At 37.1% G+C, this 21,295-nt stretch overlaps 3 protein-coding genes across 15 annotated transcripts in view; 2 read left to right on the forward strand and 1 right to left on the reverse strand.

Moving 5' to 3' along the window:
* LOC127872917 (cyclin-dependent kinase inhibitor 3-like) overlaps window positions 1-4,639 on the reverse strand; it is a 59,973-nt gene extending 55,334 nt beyond the window's left edge. For 2 of the 5 annotated variants that reach the window (XM_052416453.1, XM_052416451.1), the window contains exon 1: window positions 1,484-1,651. Coding sequence is in view for 2 of the 5 variants with exons in the window: in XM_052416456.1 (XP_052272416.1) it covers window positions 1,484-1,541 (58 nt within the window). In the remaining 3 variants the exon portion in view is untranslated. Of the gene's footprint in view, window positions 1-1,483; window positions 1,652-2,713 lie in introns of those variants that run through there. The other 3 variants (XM_052416452.1, XM_052416456.1, XM_052416454.1) reach the window with 3 other exon arrangements.
* Window positions 4,640-6,648: 2,009 nt separating this feature from the next.
* Window positions 6,649-21,295, forward strand: part of LOC127872898 (E3 ubiquitin-protein ligase synoviolin B-like) — an 82,928-nt gene continuing 68,281 nt past the window's right edge. The window contains exon 1 of one of the 2 annotated variants that reach the window (XM_052416396.1): window positions 6,649-6,865. In XM_052416396.1, coding sequence (XP_052272356.1) covers window positions 6,722-6,865 — 144 coding nt within the window. In that variant the 5' untranslated portion in view covers window positions 6,649-6,721. Of the gene's footprint in view, window positions 6,866-6,896; window positions 6,972-21,295 lie in introns of those variants that run through there. The other variant, XM_052416397.1, reaches the window with a different exon arrangement.
* The window catches only part of LOC127872901 (uncharacterized), a 146,225-nt gene continuing 132,317 nt past the window's right edge, over window positions 7,388-21,295 (forward strand). For 3 of the 8 annotated variants that reach the window (XM_052416400.1, XM_052416402.1, XM_052416404.1), the window contains exons 1-3: window positions 7,388-10,372; window positions 10,517-10,676; window positions 10,815-11,089. In XM_052416400.1, coding sequence (XP_052272360.1) covers window positions 7,737-9,608 — 1,872 coding nt within the window. In that variant the 5' untranslated portion in view covers window positions 7,388-7,736 and the 3' untranslated portion in view covers window positions 9,609-10,372; window positions 10,517-10,676; window positions 10,815-11,089. Of the gene's footprint in view, window positions 10,388-10,516; window positions 11,090-21,295 lie in introns of all 8 variants that reach the window. The other 5 variants (XM_052416406.1, XM_052416408.1, XM_052416407.1 and 2 more) reach the window with 4 other exon arrangements.

A 21,295-nucleotide genomic window follows, 5' to 3' on the forward strand; every position in this document is an offset into this window, starting at 1 on the left:
GGTTTAAAATACTAAGATCAAATATGTTTGTTTCGTATATAAATAAATTTCTCGCTTCTTTTTCCTAGTTATCAGTTAAATTTTATATATTGTTTTTTCTTGTGTTTTTTCTCAACCAGAAACCAGAAAGAAATAATAAAACATATAAATAAATATAAAATTCAACATGAAATCATTTTTATTAAATCATATTTTACAAGAAACTTTTTAAAATAGCATTAAAGGGGCCTTTTCACAGATTTTGGCATTTTTTTAACTTAATCATTAAATGCTTTATATTGATAAATGTAAACATTGGATCGTAAAAGCTCCAGTAAAAAATCAAGAAATAAATTAAAAAAAGGAAAAGAACGTTGCCCGGAGCAGGTTTCGAACCAGTGACCCCTGGAGTCCTGCCAGAGTCCTGAAGTAAAAACGCTTTAGCCTACTGAGCTATTCCGCCGAGTACACATCTTGACGTATTTTATACCTTATATAAGCAATCTTCGTAGTTTTACCAAATTTAACGACAAAAACAGAACTCTCCAAATTATTCAATCGTTTCGCGTTGCAACGCTTTATAATTTTTAGGTTTTAAAATCGTCAAAAGATGCATAAAATGGCTATATTAGAGCATGGTTAATGTTCAGTATTACTGTTTCCTCACAAATATCATAACTAAAACGAAAACTTACGAATCTGAAACAACTTTTTTCAATTTTGTCAATTTACCAAAGCGTGAAAAGATCCCTTTAAACTTAATTGAAGAGCTTACATTGATTCCGCCATAAATCATTATTTCTTATTACTATAATGTTATTTAAATAAAAGCACCAATTTAAAAACAAACAACAGTATTGCGTTATTTAAATCGTAAAATTAACCAAAAATTTCCTAACAGAATTCGTTTTTCAGAGGTTGCATTTTCATTTCCCTTAATTCTTTACCTTAGGCATAGCATTAATTACTCTACTCAAAATTAATCCACAGTTTGCAAATAAATGCCCCTAATGTTATTGTAAGCCGATAATAGGTGTCATTAACACCTCGTAGGTATACCTCCTCTATAAAATCAATTTACCGAAACCTCCACGGCTTTTACTCTATAAATCAATTTACCGAACTTGTCATTTACCGAAACCTTCAGCACCCGCCGTTGCTACTGACGCGTCGCTATCTTATCGCAATCGTGATACACCGGCTATCTCCGGACTACTCCGATTGATTCATGGAATAAATCGTCTGCTGATCCTCAGTGTACTTATCGGTTTCTCGACCACGTGACCCCGCCGAGAGATAGCCCGATAAGGCGCGAAGTTTCCAATCTGTGTTATCTATAGGTCTTTGATTTAATGTGTTTCTGAAGTTTATTCATTGCTTTATACTTAAACTTATAACTCAAATACAAGGCATTAAAAAAGAACTAGATTCACACTATGTCCTATGCTTAGATTCCTATATAGAAATACATGTACACCCAAATACAAGAAAATAAAGCGCATACTTATCCGATATAACAAATTGATCTTATTGAAGCAGTTCAAGACGAGATAATAATTCATGTATTGTATTGCTATTTTTTGAAGTAACCGCTTTTTCTTGTTGTTCTTTTTCTTGGTTCAACTACAGTAAAATCGGTGCGATTGAATAGCGAAGGATGCCCCATTAGTGCCCAATCGTTACAACTTGGTTAATATTGGAAAACAAATCAGAAAAAAACCGAGATAAACCACTCGAGAAAGCGGCCAATATGCGCAGAGTCAATCGTGAAAAATCAACTATCTTCGGAATACTCCACAAAATTCAAAGTGCAGCAGAGTGCGTAAGTGCCATCCATTCCTGACATCTTGTAGAACTCCCGTTCCAGAGACATAATGCGCTACCACTAGACAATGTATCCGTATCTGTTTGGAATACGTTCTATAAATACGCCAAAAAATGAGTGACTCTCGCCACATAACAGTTACCAAAATTATTATGAATACAGAACATATCGAGATATTTCTCACTGTTGCTGGCAAAACGCATTCTGACCAAAACGCGCCCACGTTTGTGAGTTTTTTAGAATGACAGATGGGTGTAAAACGTAGACTAAAATGTTCAAAACTTATTAATATGTGTATATTGACTGAAAGAGAGGAATCTTAATGGGGTCGAACAATAGTCTTCCTCGTGAAAGGCAGATATGCAAACGGTTACGCTAAAAGGGCGCCCCGCTAAAATAATTAATTAAAATAATTAACAATATAATGAGCTTTTACTTTTTAAAGATTCTTTGTTAAATAGGGTACTCAAAATACGGAAATGGTCGAATAGTTTCAACGTGGTTATTTTACAACAGCACCCGATATTAAAAAAAAGAAGAGATTTGGCGTCTTAATTGAGACTTAAAATTCTCAGTCACAGTAGCGGTTAATACACGAGCTTAAAATCTAGGCAACACGTACTAAATCCGACCCCGGCGCACGTGAGCTTGATTTGTGTTTACTATTCCGGACAGATGGGGTTTCCTCTAGGTACTTCGGCTTCCCTTCGCGGAACAAGACCACAACAAAATTGAAAATCTTTCATTGAAACCTTTATAGCTAGAGACTGCAGCTTTAATCTAAAATACATCCCGACGTTCATAAGTCAAGTAAATTAATTAGGTAGGAATGCTGAGAAACACTCCGAGTCCTCATATACTTGAAGCTCCGGACACGAAACGAAATAATAAAATTTGAAATACACATACACAATATTGAGACGCCTTTATCAGTGCCCGTTAAGGTTTCATCGGCATCCGTGCCTTGGGTAAGTGTGATTTCAAAAAAATGTTGGCGGATGCCCGTTGTCGGCGATCGTAATGTGAATGCAAATGTACTTCGGTTGTGAGACAGAAACATAAGTAAATCCAGGTTCGACCTGTTACTACCGTTGTAAATATTCAAATGACAATTATAAATAACAATAACAACAATGATGACGTCTAAAGACGTGAATGTTCGCGCCGTCGGCGACGTCGTACGACGTCGCGCCAAAATCACAACATTCTCCCGGCCGCGAAAAGAAAGCAAAGTGAATACGTACAGAATTATTAACATAACATAAACACTATTTTGTAAGACAAGGCAATGCTAATTAGATATCACGACACAATATCCAATGTCTATCGTATCACACTGAATAATTGAATTAAAAAAGGGATCTAGAAAAAGTCGAGTGTTACAGTTTTCCCTTTGATTTCCTTTCCCTTCTTTTCTTTTGTTTGTCTTTCTTTGGTGTCGTTGTAAGCGTGTATTTGTCCTCTACGTCATTGAGCCGCGTGTCCTCATTTTTCCAAATGATCACATCCGGGGCCATATTGTATTATCTATCGTCAATCGTCTGGGGCATTGTGGTTGCGAGCAATGGCGGCGGCTCGTCTTTCACGACTTCCGGGACCACCAGAATGAATTCACTCTCGGTTTCGTCTGTTATATCCCCGTCGACGCCAGTGCTGCTCCGTAAGCTATCTGTTGAGTCCGCCTCGTATTCATAACCGTATTTCAATGTCGTCTGCTTCTGCAAGTGATTATTCGGCTCACCTTTGGTTTTAACTTTTTCCCTCACGCACTCTTCGAGTTTCTTCGTATTCGGTCGGTCGCCATGGTCTGCTTCCACTTCCAATCGCGTATAGTCGAACACGGCTCCGTCGGGAATGAAGTGATGCGGAACTTCCGATTTTGACGCATCCACTTCCGGTAATGAATCAAGCCGTCTCGGATCGGGAAAACTTTTTTTCCGCGTACGCAACCGTAGAGGTCGGCGATTATTAGTGTTCCCCGTCTCGTCGACGTCAGCCGGCTGTAACCAGGGTTTGGTGAAGCAACTGTCAATAGTGGAGTCATCTGCGATTTGGACCGGAAGTGAAGTAAGAGGATCCGGAGGTTGATACCGTGCCGCGCTCCTCCACCGTCTGCGGTCAGAGTCGGTTGGCTTAACGATTGGGGTGCCTATTTTTTGGTTATCTTTATCACCGCTGCTGTTTCGGTCGCTTTCATTACCGGACGATATCTAATTACCGATCACCGTGACAGTACAGGAAGTCCCCATATGAACAGGACCCGACAGTAGGTAGCCTAGCTTGGACTTCACAGCTGTAGGACCGTTCCCGCGAATAACAGTGTCTTCAACCAAGTCATAGTAGTGGTCTGCACCAATCAGAACGGCAATGTCTAGTATTGAATCGACTGAGACTGGTTGGGCTAACTTCAACTGTCGGAGATAGGGAAATGTGGCTGCCACTGACATGAGGCTTGTGTCGATGGGTTTCGCTATTGTTGGAACAACCAGGACGCTCAGTGGGATCATTTCGTTGTCTGTTTTCACGTAGATTGTACTGCGATCAACGTGTCGGACTCTCGTTGTGTTTCCACCGAATGACGCAATGGCTAACATTTCCGTATTATCAACCGGAAGGTGTAGTTGGTCTGCCAGCTGCTGCGTGATAAAAGACTTCTGAGAGCCCTCGTCGAAGAGGATAGCTGCATCGACGGCTGTCTCCTTGATACCTACAGTAGCAATGGCCGTCTTTAGAAGAACACCAGAGTGTGGGTTTTTCATAGAAGAGTGGAAAACAGCAGCTTCCGGTCTCCGGTGTGTTTTTATGTGTTGATTTCTCATCGCTGCTGGCGTTGCAGATACTCGTGTGGTGTTTCCGGTGACACTGCTGACAACGACCACGCGATCTGCAGAGTGAAACTTGATGCTTACCGAGACAATTGTAGCACAGCTTGTCCTTTTTCACTACACTAATTCGCTCGGACGGGCTGCAATAATTCGAACATTCTGTAGGTTTGTGTTTTTCATGACAGAATGGACATGAAAATGTTTGTTTCATCAAACTCAATGATTCGCTTTTGTCGAATTTAACCTTCTTAGCGTAGTTCGTTCTGGTGAAGAATGACGCAGTTTTCATGAACCCGGCAACTTCCGGATACGATGCACTTCTCGGAGCGTTTGTAGTTTTTGCAAATTTATTCTCGTATTCTTTTTTCTCACGGCACCAATATCGGCGATCGTTATTGTTAATGCAAATGTACTTCGGTTGTGAGAAAGAAACATGAGTAAATCCAGGTTCGACCTTTTACTACCGTTTTAAATATTCAACTGACAATTATATATAACAATAACAACAATGATGACGTCTTAAGACGTGAAAGTTCGCGCCGTCGGCGACGTCGTACGACGTCGCGCCAAAATCATGACACCCGTACATTTGTTACAAATGTCACCAACATTGGCTCAATAATAACCATGTTTGCACATGTCTGTATTATCCAAGGTCTGACCTGCTACACAACATTCATACCAGCATTCTGACGTCATTCACCTTTATTATTCCGAGAATCACAAAGCTCGGCCCGACATTGCGTCGAAATCAATTAATACATCGGCCCGATATTGTTGTATTTTTACATCGGCCCGATATCTGACCATCAACATGACGCGATGTAGACGCGACATCGACACCGGCATTCTGGCATCATTCCATCGAATTTTTTCCGATATAGAATCTACAAGATCGCCTTCTATAGCTTGCATTGAATCCCTTTTCATTGTTACTGAGCAAAGATGTGTTAGCAATCGTTATTCCAATACTTAAAAACTCGAAATAATGGGGAAAATGCTGTACCATGTATTCCTATATCTTTTTTTTTCTTCAATTTGTAATCTCATACAAGGGTTTAAAATTTATTACCGGTGCACACATATATCAATGATTTTAGAAGTCTTAGCTGTTGCTTTTTTTCGCTTTTAATTGAAGATCAGTGAAACAATCCATATAATATTAACACATTAAAATTGGTAACAATATAATATAATAATATTGATCATTTATCCGGGGAACACACATAACACACCATGCAACGAGTTAATGTTTAAATATGACAGATATGCAAATTCACACACACAATCGCTTCCATGTGGTGAAGATCTGCGTAGGCATATTTAAAAAACACATCTTCGTGAGACAAGTTAAAAGGGCAAACTGAAAGATTAAGTATGTACATTATTTAGAAAACCGAAGGGAGGAAACTGTTTCAATGTCTAACTATGATAACCCTCCTCTGCCTTGTGTAGCGGCATGAGAGGGCCTAGTAATAAGCCGGTAGATGTAAGATATGCGGGAGATGGAAACATTAAACCTGCGAAACTCGTATATCATTGTGTGTGTTTTTATTGCCGTTGTTATTTTATAAGTATATGTATTTATAAATATAAATAAGCCGTAAACAAAAATATTAACATTGCAAATAATACGTTGTATCATTTATAATATTGGTAAAACAGAACGATAGCAACAAACACTCTCCAGTTGATGAGGGTTTCCCGCCATCTGTCAAAGCCTTATGTATTCTCCACCCTTCATGCACAAAAGTGAACTTCTAGTAAACAACAGTGTTTTTGTCCTACCACATACATATTTAAAAATAAAGTCATGGCAAGTGACCCTACAGAGAATCGTGTCTTTAAATAAATGATGATCATGTTTATAGTGGGTATAGTATTGTGCACACACCGGTCTTACTGACAATAACGCAGTGACGTCACCATCTATGTATCTATGCAATTGCACACCAAAAGTATTTAGTATACTGTAACCTGGAGTTTGCCTGTTCGGTGTTTCGACATACCTTCACGTCTTTTTAACCAACCAAATTGAAACACACACAGTTCAACACCGGAAATTGCGTCTAGATCTATCACAATAAAAATAATGCGAGTCCAAGAAATGAAGACGATTTTTTTAACAAGTGGAAGTTTTTTTCTTACAGCTTGTGTTGTGGGCAATGCATTTTACCAAAAACAACAGTTTTATCCGTCTGTTGTTTACATAACGAAGTCAAATCCAAGCCTGGCGGTAAGAAATGGTCACTTTTTGTATGCTGACAACTACTTCCGGTTGTCAAAATTTGGTAAACAATATACACTTTAAATACAGTCGATCGGGTAGTTCCGGATCTCGGGTAATTCCGAATCAACTCTATGATTTAATTAAAATATTAGTCTAAAAGATATTGCCATATCAATATATCGTCGGGTTATCCAAATTCGTTAGACTTACAATTTCGTGACGTTGCGTATTTTTGTGTATCACATGAACATCCGGGTTTTCCGGGAAAGCCGTCTGACCATTTGTTTACTTACTGTCATTCGCCGTGCATTGGAACGATTTTTTTTGTCGGAATGCGCTTTAAACAGGTTAGTTACGATTGGTTTTTGCATTATGAGAGCAAAAAAGCCTTTTTTCACTATTACCACTGACCTGTCTTAAAAATGTGTTTTTCATCAATAAACAGGAATGACAGCTGTGACCTAAATATCCGTCTGCGAGCAAAAGGCTCGGTTTTTGTGATCACGTGACAACGCCTTTTGAAAAAGGCCAAGTACAACTAAATTTTAGGTTTAAAAAAATACGAAATATTAAGGATTTTTTAAAATATTTTCGTATTGGACATTTTACATAGTCGTTGCTTTGTACACAACATTGTGATTTTTACTTCTTTAAATTGGTCCAAAATATATTGTTTGACCAAAAACTTCAAATTTTTTAATAAGGAGATGGATTTACTATTTGATGGCTAAAATAACCTCACTTTTTTCAGGCTCATCCACAGCCTATAAGGCAGAAATATAGGCTGTATTCTCCTACCACACTAACGAATGCCTATAAACGTGCCATTGAGGACAATGTTTCTGTCCGAAAAGCGTCCATACAGTTCAATGTACCAATGCAGACCTTGAGGGATCGTGTCCTGGGAAAAGTCCACATTGACACTGTAGCTGCAGGACGTGTTCCTATTTTGTCCTGTGAGGAAGAATCCAGGCTGGTTGATCATCTCAAGTCCGTTGCCACTCTGGGCTATGGATACACACGTCAGGAAGTCGTTGACATTGCATCTGATTTTGCAGTACAGCTAAACAGACGAACTGTATCAAATCCATTTTCCATGACATGGTTTTACTCTTTTCTTAATAGGTGGCCAGAGCTACGTGTCATTAAACCAAGAGGACTTGAGCAGTGTAGGGCTCAATCTGCTTCTGCCACTGTTGTTCACAACTACTTTGCTGAACTAGATAAGATTATGGATAAGTATGACTTAAAAGATAAGCCACATCTAATCTTCAATATTGATGAAAAGGGCATAACCCAGTGTCAAACTCCACCTTCAGTAGTTGTAGGAAACAATCTCCATCCTCCTGCTGTTACAGCTGGGAAATCCTGCACAACTACCATTATAGGTTGTGGAAGTGCTAGTGGCGTGGCTGTCCCCCCATATTTTGTGTTTGCAGGAAAGCGGCTTACTCCAGACCTGATGAAAGGGGCTGCACCTGGTGCAGATTCATCCATGAGTGACAGCGGCTGGTCCCATGCAGAGATTTTTCGAAAATATCTCACAAACCACCTCATGAAATTTCTTCCTGCAAGGAACGACAACCAACATCTCCTGTTATTGCTCGATGGCCATAAATCACATGTGTCTGTTGGCTTGGTGGAATGGGCTAAGTCCCATAATATCATACTTTTCATCCTACCAGCCCACACAAGCCATATATTGCAACCTATGGATGTTGGTATCTACGGACCCTTTCAGCGAATGTACAATGCGGAATGCCATAAGTTTACGCGTCAATCTGCATGTACTGTAACTCGTTATGATGTTTGTGAGCTTGCTTCAAAGGTATATATCAAGGCCCTTTCAGCTGAAAATTTGCATTCAGCCTTCAAAAAGTCAGGTATTTTCCCTTTCAATGCTTCTATTATAAATAGAGACATTTTGAAGCCAGCAGAAGGGTTTGATGCTCTTGACCAAGAAAAACAAGAAGACACTGATTCTCAGAAGACTGTGGAAGGGGGTATTAGAACAGACTTACCGTTACATACGGATGATGCACATATTGAACCTGTGGTGGACCTAGTTGGTGGCACATCAGCTTCTACTTCTCACACACCAGGAACTATTAAAAGATTCTTTGACAGTCGTGTTACCAAATTATTCAACGTAAAACGAGAGGGAGTACTTTCCAAAAAAACACGCCGCACAATGAGTGCTGTTGTATCAGGACAGGCCATTACTGAACCCCATACTGAGGCACAGATGCTTAAACATCAGGAAGACGTAGGGTACAGTAAAAAATCAACAAAGTTAACCAAAGATCAAAAAAAGGGTAAAGGAAAGGCCCCCAAAAAATCAACAAGTGCGCTAAAGGCATCTGATAATACCTCTAATGCTGCGACCTCCACAAGGATATACAACTCTTCATCCAGCGAGTCTGATGTGGATGACCCTAGTGAGTTATGTTGCGTCTGTAGCCGAAGGAAACCACCAGCAGGGCAGAACATTTATGTTCTTTATATATACAAGTGGGCACAGTGTGTTGGGATGAGGAGGGGTATGCCCTGTAAGCATTGGGTGCATATTCCTCATTGCAGCAATACAAAGGTTGTATGGCGCCACAGTGATTTCGATTGCCCCTGCTGTGCCTCACCAGCTCTCCAGGGGTGGCGAAATCTCAAAAAACTATACTTGTCCACGGACAACCATTTAGGAAATTTAACTTGCCCGTTGCTAAACTGCACTTGTCTGTTAATGTTTATATAAATTATAAACGCATTTATTGATTAATGTTTAATAATGTGGAATATATCAAAATGAGTATGATTTGCTTGTTTTGTTTATAATTGTATTTCAATAATACGTTCATTATAGCAGTATATTATAAACAATATAAAGACCTTCTCAAACTTTAAATCTTGCGAAGCTAGTGTTATTAAAACATGTGCTGAACATAAGTACATTGTAATCTTAACAAATTAAACTAGTCCAATATGTGGACCTCATCCGACTGAGGCTCCGCTACTGGTAGCAATTTGATGGGTGATGGTCGTTTTGTCCCACTACCAGTTCGAGCCACTGATATTTGTGTAGGGAGGGATTGGTCGTTTCGTCCCACTGATAAGATATAGCCAGGATGGTGTGAATAATAGCCAGGATGGTGTGAATAATACCGTATAGGTGTGAATCATAATGAGGTGTATATTGATGTAGCAAATTAAAATAGTGTTAACATTTCTAATAATATTTTCTTGTTTATTTTACCGTTTTTGTGTAGTTTCAGTAATTTACATTCATCCGTGATATGATTTTTTGCCAAAAGCATGTTTTGCCGATTACGTGTTTATTATTATGCCCCCCTTCGAAGAAGAGGGGGTATATTGCTTTGCTCATGTCGGTCGGTAGGTCGGTCGGTCGGTCCGTCCACCAGGTGGTTGTCGTATGATAACTCGAGAACGCATACGCCTAGGATCATGAAACTTCATAGGTAGATTGATCATGACTGGCAGATGACCCCTATTGATTTTGAGGTCACTAGGTCAAAGGTCAAGGTCACGGTGACCCGAAATAGTAAATGGTTTTTGGATGATAACTTAAGAACGCATACGCTTAGGATCATGAAACTTCATGGGTAGATTGATCATGACTCGCAGATGACCCCTATTGATTTTGAGGTCACTAGGTCAAAGGTCAAGGTCACGGTGACCCGAAATAGTAAAATGGTTTCCGGATGATAACTCAAGAACGCATACGCCTAGGATCATGAAACTTCATGGGTAGATTGATCATGACTTGCAGATGACCCCTATCAATTTTGAGGTCACTAGGTCAAAGGTCAAGGTCACAGTGACCCGAAATAGTAAAATGGTTTCCGGATGATAACTCAAGAACGCATACGCCTAGGATCATGAAACTTCATGGGTAGATTGATCATGACTCGCAGATGACCCCTATCAATTTTGAGGTCACTAGGTCAAGGTCACGGTGACCCGAAATAGTAAAATGGTTTCCGGATGATAACTCAAGAACGCATACGCCTAGGATCATGAAACTTCATAGGTAGATTGATCATGACTTGCAGATGACCCCTATTGTTTTTGAGGTCACTAGGTCAAAGGTCAAGGTCACGGTGACCTGAAATAGTAAAATGGTTTTCGGATGATAACTCAAGAACGCTTTTGCCTAGGATCATGAAACTTCATAGGTAGATTGATCATGACTCGCAGATGACCCCTATTGATTTTGAGGTCACAAGGTCAAAGGTCAAGGTCACGGTGACCCGAAATAGTAAAATGATTTTCGGATGATAACTCAAGAACGCTTTTGCCTAGGATCATGACACTTCATAGGTACATTGATCGTGACTCGCAGATGACTCCTATTGATTTTCAGGTCACTAGGTCAAAGGTCAAGGTCACAGTGACAAAAATCGTGCTCACACAATGGCTGCCACTACAATGGACAGCCCATATGGGGGGAATGCATGTTTTACAAACAGCCCTTGTTATTATAATATGTTTGCATAGTGCTTGATTGCTCCGCAAATAGCACTGACAATGTAATCGCGTGTCAACATCCGGTTTTGTAAAACTTAATTACGGCTTTAATACGATTATTTTTGTATACCTGTACGCGACTTTTAAAAAACTTGTTGTCCACGGACAACTTAATTGAAAAAAGTAAGTTGCCCAGACAAGCAAATGTACGACTCGGGCAACTCGGACATTTGATTTCGCCACCCCTGCTCACCATGAAGAATAAAAACTGTTGGGGATTTGTGAATGGTCATTGTTGCAAACATTGTTAACATTTAATTTCCCATTCAATTTATAATAGTTTCAAGCTATTGATATGTTGTTACAGTTTTTAAATGTTTTTCTCAACGAAGCTCATCCCATTCCATTACTAAATATATCAAGTGTACAAAAACTATTAATTACTTTTATTTGGCCTGTTTTACTGTGCCTCTTCAGTGTTAAATTATGCGTAGGTCAGAGGTCACGAAATTGTGTACTACGTCACCGGCCGCCATATTTTAAACATGACTTCGGAATTTCCTTCGTTTGTTGATGGACAATAGGAATTATAACTTGCATCTTACGAGGAATAAAAGGAAATTGGAATACTTTTTGCAGGTAAAGAAATTTTAATCATGTTATCTGTTGTTTATTGTTATTATGGCCAAATTCATTTAACTATCACGAATTTACAAGACTCGAGGATAACTTAGTCCAAATTTTTGACGCTCTTAAATATTAATCTACTTTTTATATGGGTAATATTTGTAGCGTACAAAGGGGGAAAGAAAATTAATTAATGGTGGGAATTTTTCGTTCTTTGTCTATATTGGTGCGCAACATTCAAGCCCCGATATAAGACACTTAATCAGAGCTCCAGATAAGGGTCGTATTTTCGTAATTACGAATTATTTTCAAGTCTGTTATGTATTTATTTTAAAATCTTGTCGTACCATTAAGAATTACAAAATCAAGTTACGAATATTATTTTTACATCGGTTCGTATCGATTTTTATTGAGTTCTTTGCGTATTAAAGATCTTTGCGGTGCTTATATAGAATGGTTATCAGGTTTGTTTAACAAAGCGAATTTTTCCAATAAAAGCGGCGTATACAGTCTATCTGTCAAGAAACAATGGCGGCGCCCAGAGAGCGTCCTAAAAAACTGCAAAGCGTCCAAAAACACGCTTTTTACATATTGTACGCAAAGTGAGCCGAAGTTAAATGTTTAGAAAGACATTATAGAAAAGATCTTATACGATGTTGTATGTTCAGTTGCCGACACAGTCGGAAAAGCTAAACATAAACGCGACACGACGGGTCCAAACTTAAACACAAAAAAAAACATTGAACGAGTGGAAGGGACAAGTCCCGTGGCTAATCGTTGAAAAGATTGAAGGGGATACCCGTTTTAATTGTGAAATATGTAAAAATTCATCTAAGGCATGCAATCTAAGCACAGTTTGGGCATATGAAGGTATTTGAAAAATAAAATTGTATAATACTGAAAAGACACTGTTGAACTCGTATAAATAAAGTTGCTAGTATGTTTATTTTGCTTTTGTTGCATGAAAATAACCATTATTATTTATTTTTAGGTCATTTAGAAAAAATAAGAATTATTTTCCAAAACTTAGTAGTAATGTTGAGAATAAAATTTCAGAGTTAAGAATTCTTTTTGAAAATCTGGTAGTAATTTAAGAATTTCACAAAACCTTATCTGGAGCTCTGCTTAATATCAACGGATTGCAATAATATTTACATACCTGTGTAGATAATTCATTTCTCGATAATGTTCTGTAGAAATTATGTAATGACACTTTGAATTTTGCACGCCTGATCAATTTAAATCCAACCACTATTCAATTTTTCAATATCTCTCGAATCGCTCGCTGTGTAGATATAAATCGATAACACGACCTCGATGTAAAGCATCTGGTTTAAAGTGGGAGAATAAACAGCGTAAAATACAGTTTGCGTTCGTCTGTTGTGGTGCAGAGCGTTACATAGTAAACCGATGTTATACTTTTCTGGATTAATTAAGCATTGTTTTTTTTCTAAATTGACAATTAAAAAGTTCTGAAATAAATTACATCTTTTATTTTTATACTGTACACAAATAATTTTGATACAGATCGTACAGTGTACCGTCCTCCTATGTAACGTAGGATGTAAGTAAATAAAACAACACAGACAGAGGTGCGAAAAAGACATGCATAAAAACTTGCTGAAACTTAGAACAGTGAATAGAAACTGCACCATATCTGTTTTGAACATATGCTTATTAAATAGACAAAGATTAGCATACTAGATCTAGTTAGGTAAAAGTCGGTGTTAAAAGCTCATGTTAAATAAAATAACGCGTACACGTTACACCATAATGCCTTCTTCTGATTGGTTCATATTCAAATCAGTTTCATGACATGGCTACAGGTCAGTGATTGGTTTGCGATTTAAGCAGAAGTTTAACTGAAGAATTTATGCCTTTCCAACTTCAATTCGACCATATTTGAGGTAAAAATGGACTTCTGAACTAAAACTGAATGAGTTGGTAATGTTATTTTGCAATTTAATGCAAATCGATGAAAATTTAAACTTTCTGGTTTCCAACACATTTTTGACTTTTCCCCGATAAGACGCTCCAAAGAATTTAGCCCATATAAAAAGTATCTCTTAATTCTTTGCGCTTCTTATAAATAAGACTACAATATAACTGTGATTTTTGGAAAATGTGATCAATTTCAAGCAATAACACAGTTTTGCTTCTTATTTCAACGGTGTTTTCTTTGAAAATCACACTTTGGTAACTACACTGTAACTCCAATATAGTGCGGTCCGTTATAACGCTGTGTCCAATATAACGCGGGGGGTCCTTGGATCCCGTTTTTTCTCCAACCTTCCATTTCTGATTCAAATCCATGTTATGCAACTTCCATGTATTTTCAGAAAATTTAAAGAAGCCGTCGATCACAGCTTGATTGCTTTATCTGTCCGTTTAACTGAATTTAATCGATAAGAGGTTGAACGACACTCGACAGTTAATTGGTGTTAATCTGTTGTGTAATGTCAATAAAGGTGTGAAAACTCGCGAGTCCGTGTTTATTACATGTATTCCCTATCAGAGCGGTTCAGTGTGCTAATTTCAATAAGGCAAGTGCAAGCGGAATAATTATCAAATTAAAGTTATTTAAAACGATTACCTGTTTATGTTTTGTATTTATCGTGTATGGTATTTCATTGTATAAACTAAGTGTGTTATCTTTTATTATATGCTACACATGCTTGATAAATAAAAATACCTGTTTGTTTGTTTAATGTTTCAGTACGTATACAAAAAAGAAATGTAAAAATCCTGCGTTTTATTTACATGCTAACGCAGTGTAATAGTTAACAGAGATGCACTTAAATTTGTTCCCATTATCGGAAAGTCCACGGAAAGCACGTTTTTTACATGCTGCGTATGACGCAATAAAATATTTCTTTGTATATGTATTGTATTGCATTCAATCTAAATTTAAATTCGCTCGTCCAATGAAAGCTGTGTCCCATAATGCACTGTACTAATTTTTCTAAAAAATGGCGTAGGCATATGAATTTGTTTACGAACTTCGTAAACATATTTCTTGTCATAAATGTTTAACATTATTTTTTCGTAAGTGATGTTGTAATTATTTTGGATTATCGGATAAATGTGCACATTAAAAAAGCGGTATGTATACTGTTATCGTTCGATTCGGTTTATGTGCATGTATTTGCGGATGACAACACAGCATGACAATACACAGGACCTACATTATAGGCTATACTTTACCTGTTTTTATAGCCCTCTTAAATAAATAAGCTCAAAACTTATAACGCTGTCCGTTTATAACGCTGTTGCGTGGCTTGGACCTCGTCATCTGCGTTATATTGGAGTTACAGTGTATCACAGTCGTGTCATTTTACTGTCGCACCGTCTGTCTATAACACGCGTCAACAGTTAAAAGACGATTTAGAAGCACATTTCCTTGGTAAATGCTTGTACATTTGGTATAAATTTGTTTATTTATTCATACATGCCATAATTTTTCAGACCAATTCCGGGACATTGAGTTAAATTGTCCGGGACTTTTGCCGATTTTCCGGGACATGTATAAAATGTAGCGATATTTATAGACATATGCATTTTTTGTACATTTTTTTTTTGTTTCGCATCGTTAATTGCAAAAGTTAGAAAGCCTATCCGAAACACACTTGATCTATTAACGTCAAATTAAACATTACTACTTCCGTTACTAGATACAAGCCACGTGTTTTCAGTGTAAGCGTTCTAAACATAGATTGTGACGTCACTGCGTTATTGTTATTAAGACCGGTGTGTAACGCGTAGTTTGCTGCTGGGACAAGTGGACGAATCTGCTGCGTGTTCTGACATTGCGAAGGAAATTCAAATTCATTTATTATTTTTAACGTTATGTTTACTGGGGGTTTAGAACAAGACAAAAATAAACCTAGTGAGTATGACGTTTTTATATGCTTACTTTTTTACTCAACTTCTTTGTCGGTTAAACGTGCGAACATAAACTGCTTTTAATTTTTACTCAGCGATGTTGGACTTCAGATGTGTGAACAACTATCCTTTGCCCTTACGCAGCGGGAAATAATGACGTAGTAGATTAAAGTCAATTAACAACCACATTAAACAATGCCGCCTTTTCGGTTTGACCGCGAACGTGAGACAATCGATATGATAACAGGACCCCTGTTAATTGATCGATTTTGACACGTAGCGTAGTCTGCCTATTCGGGTTGGCATTGTCATGGAGACGCTGCAGATATACACAGATTCGAGGTGCAGTTAAGCCTAAGATAAGGTACATGTATATATGGATTTTGTAAATTCCGGGACATTTGACAGATTTCCGGGACAGCGGGACAAGTTCTTCATTTCCGGGACTGTCCCGGACAATCCGGGACGTATGGCATGTATGATTTATTATTATATTTAAATTCCTGGGAGTGCTTTTAGTATATGTTTATGATTTATGGAAATAAAAGCATGGAAATTGCACCTCGTGTACATGTCAGTTGCGGATCAGCTAATTGGGGAAAATCTCAAAACAGATTATTATTGTTTAAATACTGTGTTAGTTATATTTTAAAGCTCTAGCTACCACAAAAGTTTTTGTATATATATATGAAAGGAAAAGTGCCTAGTTTGTCATAAATTTGATATAATGTTTCATTCGAATTATTAAATTATAATACTATTTTGTGTCTTCAATGTCGAGAAATACAGAGAATAAGATTGAATTTTGTTTATTCTGTCTGTCTTTCTGCCCTAAAACTTAAACATTGCTCATAAAATGAAACTTTTTGCACCTGGTTCTCCAAACTTTACATGTTCTTGCATCTGATTGAGATCTATTATGCATACCAGTTATGAGGCATTAGGTCTTAGTCACAAGATCAAGGCTAACACAAACAGTAAGTATTTGATGAATGCATCTTGGTTTGTTTGTATATTTATGTGTTTAGTAATAAGTTATAACATTTAAAGGTATAATAGCGGAATAATAAAAAACCAGCGGAGTGCTAAAAACTGTACTATAGAAAAATATATGGATTAATAAATAATGGTAAGATGTTACTAGTGCTGTAAGGAGATTGGTAATATTTTAAATATTTATCCTATTTTTAATGTGTATTAATGCTGTGATTTTGCTTTTCAGATAATTGTCAAGTTGGACTGATGGGTTCTAAAAAGCACGGGTGCTCTGCACAGTCATTGGCAAAGAGGCTGAAGCGGATACTATTGTTATCCTATTGTTAAATGTTGCCATAATATGTTATTTACCAAAAATTTAACTAGATATCTAGTATTGTCTTCCATTTCTTTACCATTTTTATCCCAGAGGTACTGGTTCATGTTTTGTTTTTTTGGATACTTTTATTACATTATTAGCTCATCTATTTTTTGAAAAAAAATTATGAGCTATTGTCATCACCTTGGCGTCGGCGTCGGCGTTGGCGTTGGCGTTGGCGTCGGCGTCCGGTTAAGTTTTGCGTTTAGGTCCACTTTTCTCAGAAAGTATCAATGCTATTGCATTCAAACTTGGTACACTTACTTACTATCATGAGGGGACTGGGCAGGCAAAGTTAGATAACTCTGGCGTGCATTTTGACAGAATTATGTGCCCTTTTTATACTTAAAAAATTGAAAATTTTGGTTAAGTTTTGCGTTTAGTTCCACTTTTCTCAGTAAGTATCAATGCTATTGCATTCAAACTTGGTACACTTACTTACTATCATGAGGGGACTGGGCAGGCAAAGTTAGATAACTCTGGCATGCATTTTGACAGAATTATGTGCCCTTTTTATACTTAGAAAATTGACAATTTTGGTTAAGTTTTGTGTTTAGGTCCATTTTATTCCTTAAGCATCAAAGCTATTGCTTTCATACTTGCAACACTTACTAACTATCATAAGGGGACTGTGCAGGCAAAGTAATGTAACTCTGACTGGCATTTTGACAGAATTATGTGCCCTTTTTATACTTAGAAAATTGAAAATTTGATTAAGTTTTGTGTTTAGGTCCACTTTATTCCTACAGTATCAAAGCTATTGCTTTCATACTTGCAAGATTTATGAACTATCATAAGGGGACGGTGCAGGCAAAGTTATGTAACTCTGACTGGCATTTGGACGGAATTATGGGCCCTTTATACTTAGAAAATTGAAAATTTGGTTAAGATTTATGTTTTGGTCCACTTTACCCCTAAAGTATCATAGATATTGCTTTCATACTTGGAACACTCACAAACTATCATAAGGGTACAGTAAAAGGACAAGTTGCATAACTCTGGTTGTCATTGTTACGGAATTATGGCCCTTGTTTGACTTAGTAACTTTTAATATATGGTTAAATTTTGTGTTTAGATCCACTCGAAGTATCAAGGCTATTGCTTTCAAACTTCAAATACTTACATGCTATCATGAGGTTACTGTACCTGGCAACTTGAATTTTACTTTGACCTTTGAATGACCTTGACTCTCAAGGTCAAATTATTAAATTTTGCTAAAATTGCCATAACTTCTTTATTTATGATTAGATTTGATTGATACTTTGATGAAACTACTCTTACCTGACATACCACAATAGACTTCACCCAAACCATCCCCTGTGCCCTCCCCCCCCTCCCCCCCCCTCCCCCCTCCCCCCCCCCTATTTTTTTTTTTTTTTTTAAGATCATCTCACAAATGACCACCACACCCTCACACTATACCCCCACCCCCCCCCCCACCCCACCACCCCCCCCCCAATTTTTTTTTTGATTTTTTTTTTTTTTTTTTTTTTTTTTAAGATCATCTCACAAATTATCACCACACCCTCACACTATACCCCCCCCCCCCCCCATTTTTTTTTTAAAACGGTTATGTTTGAAATACCGTCCAACCATCGCACCCCCCCCCCCCCCCCCCCCCCCCCCCCCGATTTTTTTATTTTTTTTTTTTTTTCGCTTTTTTGGAAGATAATGTAATAAATGTCCACAACCCCACACTATACACCCCTCTTCACTCCACTCCTCCCTCCTTTGTGATTGAAAATGAGAGTCCCTTCACCTTTAAAAAGAAAATAGATGAGCGGTCTGCACCCGCAAGGCGGTGCTCTTGTTTTTACATTATTGTGATCCTATTATTGTTACATGTTATCATACTATGTTATTTACCAAAAAAGTAACTTGATATCTAGTATTGTTTTCCATTTCTTTAGCAAATTTATTCCAGAGGCACTGGTTTATGTTATACTTTTTATGGATGCTTTTATATATTTGACATTATTGTGATCCTTTTATTAGCAAATGCATTCCAGAGATACTTGTTTATGTTCAGTTGTCATTTTTATGCCCCCGGATCGAATGATCGTGGCATGTTGTTTTTGGCCTGTCTGTCATTCTGTCCCAAAACTTTAACCTTAGTTAAAGTTTTTTTGATAACTTTTGCAATATTTAAGATAAAAACTTGATATTTGGCATGCATGTGTATCTCATGGAGCTGCACATTTTGAGTGGTGAAAGGTCAAGGTCATCATTCAAGTTCAAAAAAGCTAATCCAAGGAAGTAATAAGCTTTAAAGGGAGATAATTATCTGTACCTGCCTAAAGATAAAAAATCAAAGCACCGCAATAGGGGACATTGTTCCTGACAAACATATCTCTTGTTATAAATACATTTATATAAAGTTCTGTATTTTTTAGGACCTTAGTTATAAAAATATTTTCTAGCCATACATAAAATGTTCTAGTCATAAGCATATATGTCATATTTTCATACAGTTTGTACATTCTTGTACATTGTGATTCTATTGTTGTTAAATGTTATCATATTATGTTATTTCCTAAGAAGATATCTTGAGTTTATCAATAAATTGCTTGTATTGAGTATTTGTGTTTGTTTTATATAACCAATAATACAGAGGAATCCATTTCAAATCAAAACATAAATACTTTCCAACAGCTTTATTCTCCTGTGTACATCCACACACACTATGATGTTTTTAAATTGTCAGACAGTTATTAAACTGAAACAAACGAACCTATCTGATGTTTTATTTAATACATGCATCATTTGTTCGGACAGTCAAAATAATTGTTGACAGTCAAAATAAGTTTTGAGATAATCCCTGACCTACATCTTCCCAATAGTCCGAGTGATCCAAAATTACCACACTCGATTCAGAACTAGCCGACTTAATGCAAGTGAATAAGTTCATATTGGCATCAGAAATGTATTGGTAAGTATTAATAAATTAATATGCAGGGTTCGCCAAAACCGTCGGTCCGCCGGTCCTGACCGGCAAATTTTTCTCAGGACCGACAAGTGATTTAAGATAATCGGTCCGACTGACCGACACAATCGGATGAAAAATGGTTTCAAAAAGATCACTCAAATTGTATAATGTGCTATTGGATTAATAGAAGGTAAATGCTTTTTGTTCGACTTCTGTCAAAATCCTTTTTTTCCTACCTTCATTTTGATGTTTAAAGTTGGATTAGAATTGACTATCACATCCGAGTTCAAAATCAATGATCTTTGTTAAAAAAAGCAACCGAGTGCGTCCGCCATTTTTTATGTTTAAAGTTGGATTAGAATTGACTATCACATCCGAGTTCAAAATCAATTGTCTTTGGTAAAAAAAAGCAACCGAGTGCGTCCGCCATTTTTTTTTGTTCCATGTATTTCTCCACTACAAAAACCGCATTAAAACTTGTTTCAACAGGCATTTGTGAGCATTTCTGTTAAATAGTTTCATTATTATATTGTTCTGGGAAGGATATATTTTAATTTACATACCAACAATTTCTGAAATAAAAATTAGATTTTTCACCCTGTGTACTATATTTTGGATATTTTAAAATTCGGACATAGGGATATTTATGTGTTGATTTGTTGTTGATAGTTTGTAGCAATATGTTTTGTGTTATTTCAGACAACACGAATGAATTATCATGGGCCTTTCTATCAAGAAATAGGTGTGAAATACATTCATTTAATTGAACCTGGAAATCAACCACCTCAGCTAAGAGAAAATATTTTAACAATAGGTGTTGTTTTAGACATTGTGAATTGGCTAATAAACAGAAATTGAAGTCATCCAAAGTAGTGTGAATGTGTGTGTGCATTTAAGTCAAACTTGATTGGATATCACCCTAACTTTTCAAGAAGACGGATTTGTAGAGCTGTGGAGGCTAAAAAACAGTTTGACAAAAAGAAGTCTAAAAAGTATGCCTTTGGTTTATATGTGGTTTATTATTAATATAATAATTGTTTAATGATATCAACATTGGACATGATTTTATTGTTTTCTAATGTGATCAAAACCAATAAACATCTAAAAGGTACTTCTTTTGTTGTGATTTGCTGTTATAGTTTAGTCGGACAGTGGGACTGACAGAAAC

Source organism: Dreissena polymorpha, chromosome 3 (genome assembly GCF_020536995.1).
Source record: "Dreissena polymorpha isolate Duluth1 chromosome 3, UMN_Dpol_1.0, whole genome shotgun sequence".
NCBI lineage: Eukaryota > Metazoa > Mollusca > Bivalvia > Myida > Dreissenidae > Dreissena > Dreissena polymorpha.